Source organism: Euleptes europaea, chromosome 7, assembly GCF_029931775.1.
Source record: "Euleptes europaea isolate rEulEur1 chromosome 7, rEulEur1.hap1, whole genome shotgun sequence".
In the NCBI taxonomy this organism is placed as follows: Eukaryota; Metazoa; Chordata; class Lepidosauria; order Squamata; family Sphaerodactylidae; genus Euleptes; species Euleptes europaea.
The window spans coordinates 63,031,713-63,043,848 of record NC_079318.1 but is presented as its reverse complement, the minus strand read 5'-3'; the positions used below and the strand labels follow the sequence as shown (position 1 = coordinate 63,043,848).

At 39.8% G+C, this 12,136-nt stretch overlaps 1 protein-coding gene across 7 annotated transcripts in view; it reads right to left on the bottom strand.

Annotated features, from left to right (window-relative positions):
• MAP4K3 (mitogen-activated protein kinase kinase kinase kinase 3) overlaps window positions 1-12,136 on the bottom strand; it is a 66,939-nt gene that overhangs the window by 21,903 nt on the left and 32,900 nt on the right. For 2 of the 7 annotated variants that reach the window (XM_056853674.1, XM_056853677.1), the window contains 4 exons: window positions 4,550-4,608; window positions 3,570-3,608; window positions 3,257-3,313; window positions 962-1,004 (listed from right to left, as the gene is read on the bottom strand). In XM_056853674.1, the coding sequence (XP_056709652.1) occupies window positions 962-1,004; window positions 3,257-3,313; window positions 3,570-3,608; window positions 4,550-4,608 (198 nt within the window). Of the gene's footprint in view, window positions 1-961; window positions 1,005-2,107; window positions 2,207-3,256; window positions 3,314-3,569; window positions 3,609-4,549; window positions 4,609-12,136 lie in introns of all 7 variants that reach the window. The other 5 variants (XM_056853676.1, XM_056853679.1, XM_056853675.1 and 2 more) reach the window with 3 other exon arrangements.

Genomic DNA, 12,136 nt, shown 5'->3' with positions numbered 1-12,136 from the left:
ACATTGGTCATCCCTCAAAATCAGTTTGGAAACTCCAGCTGGTGTAGAATGCTGCAGCTCGGCTATTACGGGGAGCTAGGTGGCACATGCATATCGCTCCCATTCTATAGTCACATACAAAGTTATCACATACAAAGCCCTTCATGGCCTTGGACCCTCATATTTGTGAGACTGTCTCTCCCTTATGGTCCACCATGTCAGCTTCACTCATCTGAGCAGGACCTCCTGCAGGTGCCAGCTTGCAAATGGGGAAAATCAACAACTGCCTGTACGCCTTCTCTGTTGTGGAATGGTCAGCCTGAGGAGGTCAGGAAGGCTCTTACTCTCTTGGCTTTCTGCAAACTGCAAAACTGAATTATTCAAGAAGGCTTTTCTACACAGATAATAGGGCACTACTGTACAAAATGATTCACAAAGTTACTTGGATAAATTATTAGGGACTTTTGTCTATTCTATTGACTCTAGATTGCTGTAAGTTGCATCCTACTATGTAATTTTGCTTCATTTAATATGTTATGCTAACTATTTGCTTTGCTTCAGTTCTGTGTTTTTTTTTTAAATTTCAGGTTGGTTCTACAACCCAAATCCTATTTCATTGTTTACCGAATGGCCCATACTGTTGATTTTATTGACTCACTCTGTGTAATCCGCCTCGAGTCCCAATGAGAAAGGCAGACTATATATAACGTAAATAACTAGCAAATAACGAACTCCCTATCACCCTTGTAGCAATCTATTCCCTCCCCTACCTCTGTAGTTTTCTCTGCTGTCTAAATTTAAATCACAAGTTCTTTGAGGTAGGCACCTGTATTTTGTTTTCCTGTTGCTCTGTGAAGCATCATATACTTCAATGGCACTATGTTAATGAAACAGCTGCATAACCTGTTTCTTAGTATAGATGCTGATGTGACAACTGTAAGTTCAAAAGATTTTAAATTCAGCAAATGACAAGGTTCCTTACCTTTGGTGGTAAAGGAGGAGGTACTTTAGCCTTCATAGTTGAGCTTAAAGAAGGAAATCAAGCATTAATTATAAATGTTCCATAACCATTAAAAAGTACAGTATGTGGTATCACAGGTGATCTTCACGATATAAATGTGGTTGGGCAATACCCCAGGGTCACTTTGACATGGCCAATGAGTTCCTGATAGATATTTGAAAATCCCAATTTTAATGTGTGGGGGTGCAAGATTCTATCCTCATTACTGCAGAAACAATTTAGGAGGCAGTGGCAAAAATACTCAAGGCCTAGAAATTAAGCCAAACTTGCGCCCCATACTGTATCTAAATACATATATTTTTCCAAGGTAAAATTTTGCATTATCTGTGGGCAACGTTTTCAGAACAATAAAAGCAGAAGGCCTCCTCCACAGTAACTGTGGTAACAAGCATACAATGCAAATTATGTTAAATGCAATTAAAATATGTAAATGTTTTCCAATGCTTCAATTTGTGATGCATTTCAGATATAGCCCTTTTTATTGAACAAGTTGCCCACTCTAGAGGGAGATTCACAAGATGGCTTGATATACTGGAATTTACAGTAAATATTTTTCCAGCATGCCTTAAGAAACCAAAATTAGGAACCCAACACCTAGTGAGAAAAAAATTATCAATTTGTGATTAAGCACCAATCATTTCAGGGTAAGATCTATTATTGTAAGAGATAATGATTTCACAGGCAAAGATGGCAGAATGCAAAAGTGAGAATTTAAGATACACTGAACTACAGACAGTAATGATTTAGCCAGAGGAATTCTAAGAGCTACAATCCCACATTCAATTTCAAGCACCATTCTCATAAAAAGCAATGGGACAAATATGGGCAACTGTGCTATACAGTAGCCAGACATTTTTCAAAAGTTGCTGTGATTATGTGCTATGTTGAAATTTGCACAACTAGCTTTTTTCAAAATCACTTGTGTGTGGCAGATTATCCTCAGCCTGATAATCTTTTAAAATACACAGCAAGGCATTTTGTCAACACACACTTTTGTTTTCAAATAGGCCCATGTCTCTTTAAGAAGAAAATTAAATTCAAAAGCCCAGTCTCAGAAAACGAGATAGCAGCAAGAATTGGAAATTGCACATAAAGTACTTTATTTACCCAGAGCTTTGGTTTAAGGTATTGACATTACTCCCTGCATATTGCTGGGGAATCACATTTTGCCTCCTTGACTGTCTTTTTCCAAACTCCAATATTGCCCTGTTAAACAGGAGTACTTTTATGGCCTTTTGTAAATACATAATTATTACTATTCACAGGTTTTGAAAATACAGGTCAGTTCTGCCTGGTTTGGAAAGCACAGACCTGTTCTACCTGCATTAAATTACACTGTTCAAAGAAAAATAAACAGCGATTAAAGTCAAGGAAACCTTCGATATCTTGACAGAAATCCCTCACATATACAAATTCAGAAAGGCTCACTGAAGGGGAAATAATTGTTCAATATGTGGGCCTTTGTCATGCCCAAATAAAATAGTACTACCAACCATGTTGCTTCACATATAGTAAGTCAGCACAAATAAAAGGCTCAGGATGCCATATCAATTGTGAAAGGCACGACAGTCAACTGGCAATATTTGTCCTATTATTTGACTGCAGCCAAGTATTCCATAAAGCCACAAATACAACTGTGTAGGTAGCAGTTTACTCTTTTTATTTTATCATAGTGTGAACAGTTAGCAAAAGCAGGAAAGAGCACTGTCTGCCCCATAGCCTGGCAGCAGTCAATGGTAAACTTAACAGCATAGCAAAGCTTCTCCTACTGGCCGAGTACTGCCTGCATCTCAAAGCAGTTGCCGTTACTTTGGCTTTAGTTTCTGCTTTAATTTCATTCTTATACCTATACTGGAGCCTCAAGTGTGCAACAAACACACTTTACACTTTGCTGACTTTTCTCCGGCGCAGATCTGTTTAAAGAGCCCGCCCGCCCCGCGCGCCTTCAGGGAAGCCCCCTGAAGGCGCCTGGGGTGGGCAAAATGTTTTAAATTGTGAGAAGACTACATTTGAATCTTAGACTGCTCAACTCTCATACTAGACCATATCTCCCTGCTTGCTTTTCCTGCTTCTTCTGTCAACAGAAAAGTCTGCAGTGGTTCTGCTTGCCAATCAATAGAGAAAAGCAGCAGCAAAATTTAATGGTTTGCAACATTAACCCAACAGGAGAAGTACATTGATAAGCAGGACACAGTTTGAACTAACTTTCCTCAGTTACCTACAAAGTGAACATACTCTACAACTAGCAAAACTTACTGTTTAGCATCATCACTGTCCACATCTTCCTCATCTTCTAGATGTGCCACATGTCCCCTATGGAATTAAACAGGGTACCATGTCTGAGTGCATTTTATCAACTTATCAAAAATGTGTTTCCTGCACCATTAATGTAGATACCTTGTTTGTTTTTTAATCAATCAGCAGATGCAAGACAGATAAGCAAGGAGGTTACTTATATGATTGACAAGAACATGGCCAAATGAGCATCGCCAGACTGTGAGAGACACAAGAATGTGCGTGCAAGAGAAAGGATGTTGCAATCAAGAGAAAAAAGGAAGTTAAGAATTACCGCTGATGCAGTTCTTCTTCAACTGATTTTAGAAGACTCCTTTAAAAATAGAAGTAAAATTCAAGGACTGGACACACTCAGCAAAAGCACATATAATCAGACACTTTTAAAAATACGCTTTGACATATGTAAGCCATGCAATAAATTACATCAACTGCTCAAGATATTAGATGAAACATCTATTCATTTCAGATTGAAGGTTCATTCATCAGCCTAATTACAGACTACTATTAATGTGTATTCAGCTGTACAGCAGTATATTGACTATGGCAACAGACAATCATTTCTGTATCAGATTTAGCTTATCTTAATATAGCCACTGTCCCTAAAAAATGCAATGCCATAAAAAATATTGGCAACACTAGAATAAAAAATGAATTAGTTCCTCAGTTTATCACATTTACACTCCAATTCTTAAATGCATTAACTTCAACTCCATTGGTTGCAGCATCAATGCATATTCTTTAGATCTATGAACCACTTAAAGGAATCTTAGTTGATTCTATCAATTCTTGCTAATCAATTATATTTCCATAAATTTGCATGTGAGAAAAGACTAGTTCTACAAAGGGCTATTTGTTTTAAGAACACCACTGTCTTTCTCAGAGGAAGAAATACCTCGTAAGATGGTGCTTGCAATCTGCAATCCTTTTAACTGCCTCTTTGTGTTCAACATCACCCAAAGCAACATATATTTGAGCCAACTTAGACACTAAAACTGATGCATATATGCACAGACACATGGACATACTGGTATACAGATATATGTAAGAAAGCAGCCTTTTACACATCTAAGAACTCAAAAATTCCTGAGCCACATATAATCACAACAATCACATGTTGGTCTTTAAATACCTATTGATTTTATCTAGTTTTACTTTAAATTCTTACAGTTGTTTTCATGCCAAACCAGAAGTACAATATCTTTAAAGACATTGGCAAAAAAAAGGAAATATGCACCCTGTTATTAAAATACTCACTTATTTGCACCCAAGAAGTAACTGCCTTGGGGACTTTGACCATATTCTAGTTGCAAATCCTAGTAAGAGAAAATAAATCAATTATAAAAAAAATTAAGAGTTAATATATTGTTCTGACATTCCTAGTGTCTGAATTACAGCATCTACGCTACTACTTCTGTTCTTACATGGTCTTCAGTGGCACACAATAGCCTAACTGCACACTAACCAATACAAAGTGAATTGTGTATCATTTATCATGTCACATTTGGTTGAAGCAAAAGAACCATATGCAGAAAAGCTGCTGCCACAACTGAGGGCGAGGACATCCTGGCCTCCACCAGCAGGGGTCTACATTCTCCTTCCCCCTCAAAAAGAGCACAAAGAGGACAACCAGCGTGACCCCAGCCATGAACCTATTTCCTGTGGGTAGACCTGGCCTTTCTTATGGCCGAAAGGAAATAATGGGCCAATTATGTCTTATGGGTGGTAGACCTAGCCTCTGAGGCCAATTATGTCTTATGGGTGGTAGACCTAGCCTCTGATCAGCTGTTTTACCAGTCCCTTTAAATTTGGAAGGGCCATTATTTCTTAAGGGGACCAGGTCTTCCTATAGAAAATAATGGCCCTTTAAAGTTTAAAGGGTAGAAGATGTGACCAAACAGCTATTTGGCAAAACCAACTTCTTCTCCCTCCCTGCTCCTGCAGCCTCTGGTGGGGAGCAAGGGAATGGGGGGGGCATTGCCTTGGGGTTGTGTTCCACACCCACTTGGGGAACCTGCAGCCCCATCATGGAAGGCCTTAGCAAGCTGGGATAGGATCAGTTATCCATGTTCCCCCTCCAAACAGAAGTACTCATGCAGAGATGGTGGCAGCTTGTTAAATAGGCTTTATTTAGGCACTTCCAGCTGAGGTTGTCAGGGTGATTGCACTACTCCCTTTCCCTGGCCACCTATTCACCCTGCCTTCCACATGTCAGCCATCTCACCTTCATGCCTTGTGCTCCTCTGTCACCCTTGTGCCACCCAACTCCTTTTCCCCAGATTAGGGTAAGGGCCTTAGGGAACACAGCTGTGGAGTCAGCCTGGAGTCCCCACCTTTACTGCATTTGCCAGCTTCTCCAACGCACTCCCCAGACAGTGCAGTGCCTGCCCCAAACAACCAGCCTCTCCCCAATTGATGCCCTTCTAGCCAGACCCTCACTGTTGGACCAACCAGCCCCTGGCTCTCATTGCCTATCTGCCCTTCCATGCCACAGGGAGCCATTAAGAAAATGTTCCTGAATTCTCTGGACCCCCTCCCCCAAAAAACTGGAAAAAATCTCAAAATAGTAAGGAGAGTTCCAAAAATGCAGAACAATAAAAAGCATACCCTCCTCAAATCTAGATGTGAATTTTTTATGTGCACACCATTATGTACAAAAGCTTTTCAGAGACCAAAGGTGGTATATAACAGTCATCATGGGTCATGCAAAACCTGTTTTACCAGAAATCAGAAAAAGTGAACATGTGCTTTGTAATACTACCTTAATTTTTCTAAAAAGCTTATCATGTACACAGCCTAAAACTTATTTCATTCCTCAGCCTATCAAGCCCTAGTGTCAGGATTGGGCCTGACAATTCCTCATCAGAAGATACCATGGTAGGAGATCCCATGGAGAACAAAACCATGACAGGCCCTGAGGTTCCTGGGCCCTGGGACATCCAGCCTGTCAGGGAACTTGCAGCTAATGGTGGCTACTAGACCAGAAACCCAGGAGACCCAGCAGCAAGAGCCACCATCAGAACCTGAGATTGCTAAGGTACCCATGAAGAAGAGTGGCCAATTGCCAACCACCCTGTACCCATGACCCCAAGAGCAGAGAAGGCAGAAAGCCCAGGCAGAAAAACAGCCCAGATGGCAGAGTGCACGACTAGCTGTCCAAGACCCCTCTGATGACCACAAGGCTTCTGGAGACCTAGATCTACCATAAGGCTTTACAAGATGCTGGACACAGTCCAGCTGGGAATACCTACAGATTCCAGGCCAGTGCTATACTCCTATAACCTCAGTTCAGCTCTTCTGGCTGTTGTGGGAACAACAGCTCCAACACTGCTTGATATCCTTGACTTGACTCCTCTCTGGCTCAGCTCCCTAGGTGCAAACAGCAAAGATAGAAAGCTGTGGAACTTTCATCTTTGTGGCTGGCCTGTGCATACTCAGTCCCAATGTGGGACTGCACAGACGACGTACTGCTCAATTTGAAATCTTCACGTCTACTGAATTTGAACCGGTGATCCTAGCTTTACAGTAGGGCAGTATGGAATCCCTGGAAGCTATAAACATCAGCTTTAATGTTCAAAAAAGAAAGTGGAGGTCTAATGGTAGTGAAGAACCATCAACACCTCCCCTACTAATGGGAGTGAAGAACCATCAACACCTTCCCTCCAACAATCTCAGCTAAAGGCAGTGGAACTAGAACTTTTGATAATGATATCCAATGATCACGCTTGCACAGCTCTTGTTCCTTTCCATGAACACTACTTTCTTCCTGTTCTTATACACGATTGCCCTGCTATATTCTATTTCTATTGATCTAGCAGCACAAAATGTGCAAATGTTCATTGGGAGGGGGGAGTAGATATGAATGGTCACTGCCTCATTGCTTTGTGGAATGGCAAGCAAAAAACCAATATACAGGTTGAGTGTCACTTACCCGGAAGTCCGATATCCAAAATGATCCAAAATCCAAAACGTTTTGAGCACCCACAAGGGATAATAATATGGCACGAGTGCAGGCCGGTCGCACCAATGGCAGGTTCCCCAAGATGCCTCACATGCACATTATTTAAAATACTGTAAAAAATTACCTTTAGACTATGTATATAAGGTATATATAAAACATAAATGAATCTCGAGTTTAGCCTTGGGTCCCATCCCCAAGATTTCTCATTATGTATATGCAAATATTCCAAAACATGGAAAGATCTGAAATACAGAACACTTCTGGTCCCAAGCATTCGGATAAGGGATACTCAACCTGTATATGCTTATAACATTCAAAAAGGAATTTAGCAGGAAAGCTAGGTTAATCATGAAGGAAGTTCCTTCTCAAAAGAAAGAGGGGAACTCTTAGAGAAACACACTGTACTTAAAAACTTCAGGAATGTTTCTAAATCTTTCATGTGCATGAAAAAGGATAGATGCATTAGCTTTCAGTTAATTCCAAAGTGATCCACAGCTCTATGGGATGCAGCAAATTGCAAATCCTTGCAAAATGCAGTCTCAGCAATTCCATAAATCCCATTATTACATTAAACTACTCCTTAAATTACATTAAACTGAGTTTATCTTTACATGATTCAAACTTTAAAAGGAGAACTGCTAAGATGAAACAACTTGTTCCTAACAAAATAACCATGCTTTAAATGCTCTTTTAAGGCTGCACTCCTATGCACACTTATCTAGGGAGCAAGCCTTATTGAACATACTGGGATTTACCGTACAATAAATATCCATTTGACTGGGTCGTGCACAGAAGTTACAAATGAATGAAATGCTAATGAAGATCTGACAAATACAGTAAAGGTGCTCAAGGAACTGTAGCAGTTGTACCTACTATACATAGAAAAGGAAACTGAAGATCTTATGGTTGGGCAGAGGTAAAATGTCTCAATATGTGAAGCACAAATTCAGGACAGTGTGTAGTCTACAATACTGACAGAAAAGGTAATAAGAGAAAATAAGCAAACCTCTACAAAATGCAAACAGGCCCTTAATCTGTCACCATACGTTAGAAATCTCACAGGAACACTTTTTATGAAAAGTGACATCTGTCGGCGTAGTTTATTTTTGCATTATTTAAAGGCCTAAACCTTTGCTTACTTGCCTGTTTACTACCCTGCTGTCTATTAGCATCAACAGACTAAAATGAATATCATCCTACATTTTTCACATCCCTTTCTAAACTGCTATTACTACATACTTAAAAAATAACCAGATTTCAGCTATGTCAAAATATGAGAAAATATTTTTTTGTATGTCTTTGTGTATGTCTGTGGAAAAATAATGGTTGTAAATGCAGGACAAGGTAGACAAAAAAAGCTACCACCACCTTAGTCCATCTAGCTTTTGGAATGCATGATTCATAAAAACTGTGGGCTCACTGGGAAAAAGGCTGGGGCTCACTGGGTCTGACTCAGTATAAAGAAGCTTTAGATATTTACACCTGCACTGCGTGAAGGACTAATATCCATTCCATTACATAAAACAGAAGCAATTACTTAGTACAGCCAGAGTAAGTTCTTGCACTTATCCTACAGTATTTTGGTGCCGGGGGGGGGGGGGGGGGGGAGGACAGCTAATGACTTAAATCCAAGAGTCTCAAATTAAATTGAACTATCCTGGTAGCAATTTATTTGCTGTGGTTCTTCTTTGGTTATTAGTAATTGATATGAAGGTTCTGGTAATAAAAATTCAAACATGGTAGAGCCATAAGTATTCATATGGTAGCTTGGAGATTTTGAGCAACAAAAACATTAAGTTTCTTTCTCAACAACTCCAGTGCTATTACTCTATCATGAATTTCTCAGTTTCTTAACAGCACTACCTTTTCGCTGATTCACACACAACTTTTGGCATTGGTAGTGATGGTGAATACTTAAGCAATCTCACAGTATTTCCAAGGTGATATAAATCATGGTCATGTGATCCTTCCCCCTCAACAGGGAACGCAGAAGGACTATGCAAATCAAGTACACTTATGAGCCCCTTGTGCTATACCATGTTTGATGTGTGCTAACCACACATATCAAGAACCTGCTCTCTGTTCCTGGAAACTGAAGTTTGATAATTCTCTATTGACATTCAGTATTTTCAAGCGACCCCCCCGCCCCATTTTAGATATATATGATGCAAGTCAAAGGAGTGAGAGCGATGAGAAATGCAGCTGGATGGTTCTTTGAACTCTGGGTGAAACTGGAGGTTACTGAACCTTCTGACATAGTATAGTGTTTAGCGTGCCAGATTAGAATCTAGGAGACTCGGGTTCGAATTCCCACTCTGCCACAGGAACTCACTGGGTGGCCTTGGACCGGTCATTCTGCCTCATCCTAACCTACCTCATAGGGTGGCTGCGAGGATAAAAATTGAGTAGGAAGAACAGTGTTGTAAACTGCTTTGGGCCTCTCCTGCTGAGAAACAAGGGGCATAAATATCTAAATAAATAAATTCAGCCCCATGTCAAATGGCTCAAAGCCTTTTATCCATGTTGATGCTAAGGGGAGCATCCTAATTCAAAGTGAGTTTTGCTTGTTTACCTTATATTATACAGTGTCATGGTTCAGCGGTCTATGGCAGATACAGTCTATAGTGGCATGAAAACTGGAGCTTGAAGATATCACAGATCATTTTTGTCATTCAAAGAAAAACAGCTTTCCCCATTAAGCAAAAAAAGTGATTGTGCTATAGATAAACTGTACGAAGTTTTGTATGCATGAAGCTCTAGTACATTTATTTTTGCATGATTCTGTACTACTTGTTAGGAACTGTAACAATAGAAAGGAAGATTAATTTTCAGGAATGATGAGAGCTGAATAAGAAGTCCAATATATTAATAATGAGAACATTTAACAATACTAATACTATTAATGCTTCATCTACAATCATCATATTGCAAAAGACAGGGGGTGGGCCTAAAGCAGAGAGAGAACACCTTACCAAAGATTACCAACACAGTTTGTTGAAGAGATTTAAAGCAAGGGCTTCCCTATACATACCTCAGTTTCTTAGCCACTACGCTACACTAGCTTTCAAATACAATAACTTTTTGTTGTTCTTATATAAAACACTATCTAAAGTGGAAAAGGATAGGAGATCAAATGAAACAGTAAGACAAAACTCTGGTTTCGATCCTTCCTAAAAGTTCCACAGAAGGAAGGGGGCAGGTATATCACTGGTTTTCCCCCTCCTCCTATTGGCAGACATTGGACTCACCCCCAAGTTATTCCTGGGGGTTTCCAGACCCCCAAGAATTCAAAGAGCATTTTGGGCTACAGAATGGAGATGGAGAAGATGTGCTCTGCTGATAGAAAACCTTCTGTCCATGAAAATATAGGCAGGATCCAAGCTTCTATACAGAAATAAGCAAAAACTAAACTGACTGGAGTAGTGAGTAGTCATAACAAGAAACATATTATGTGAATAGGGAAGGAAAGCAGTTTTTAAAAATTGAAAATAAAATGGGGAAAGTCACTTTGATAAAATTATGACATTCACAGTTTTGCAAGGTGCTTGAAGAGAATTTTTTTCAGAATTAGATTGCTATAACTGCATACCAAATGCTGATTAGTACAAGACTTAGCATAGCAGAATATACATCAAATGATCCTGTCAATTGTATGGCTTTGAGAGCTGAACTGTGATGTGATACAGAGAAATCTAATTCAGCTCCCCTGCCCCCATGCAAACGTCTAATTAAAGGTTCAGCATAAGTATGTGTGTGAAAAGTGTCGTCAAGTCACAACCGACTTATGGCAACCCATTATGGGGTTTTCAAGGCAAGAAGCTAACAAAGGTGTTTTGCCAGTGGTTTCCTCTGTATAGCAACCCTGGTATTCCTTTATGGTTTCCCATCCAAATAATAACCAGGGCTGATCCTGCTTAGCTTCAAAGATCGGGCTATACCATGCTGCCTTCCTCTCAGCATAAGTAGAAAGCAAGTTTGACAAGGGGGTGATGGTCCCTTGGGACTGGGTCTACTACATGAAGATGTCTTATCACTTGCTAGGTGAAGCTGTGTTTTTCCTTTATAACCTTGGCAAGAGACTAAATCTGTCCTAAGTGTTCATGATAAAATGTAGTCACCTGAGCACAAAGGCCAGTAGACTTTCACCAACTTAAATGGGTCAATTGGGCACTCTGGTATCAGTGAGTTATTGTCCTCTAGTGGCTGCCAGGCCCTTGGATAAGTTCTGCGCTCTTCCTCCAACCAGAAATATTGGTCAAGGGTTCCATAACACCCTGGCTTTTCTGGAGAATAATTTGAACTTTTCCTAGAAAAATTTAACCTAAATACGAAATCCTAAAAATGATCACTAATTAACGCTATACGATTTTGTAAGATATTTGCTTTTCTGATGGTGACTAAAAATCCCTGCACTGAAATTCAACTCCTTTTAAAATTCAAGAGCAATTGTTTAAAGAATAGATTAGACAATAGTTTGCTAAATTCAAACTGTTCCTATGCCTGGCAGTAATGAGTATTAGAAATGAAATCACTCTGGGGATGTAAAGTTTTGCAAGTCTTGGGACCAGACCAGGCTATTCTTCACTTATTGTGTATCTGAATTTCTGAGAATTAACCCATCAATTAACTCTGAGAAAGTGTGCTCAGACTGAAATAATTCAGTTATGCAAACACTTTGATTGTAGCTCCCAAAGCTGATCAGAAGTTACATAATCAGGCAAGGGGAATGAAATCTGTGCTTGCCATACGCCTAAAGAAATGTTCCTATCATAGGAACATAATAATGTTTGGTTCTTGTAGGTTATTCGGGCTGTGTGACCGTGGTCTTGGTATTTTCTTTCCTGACGTTTCGCCAGCAGCTGTGGCAGGCATCTTCAGAGGAG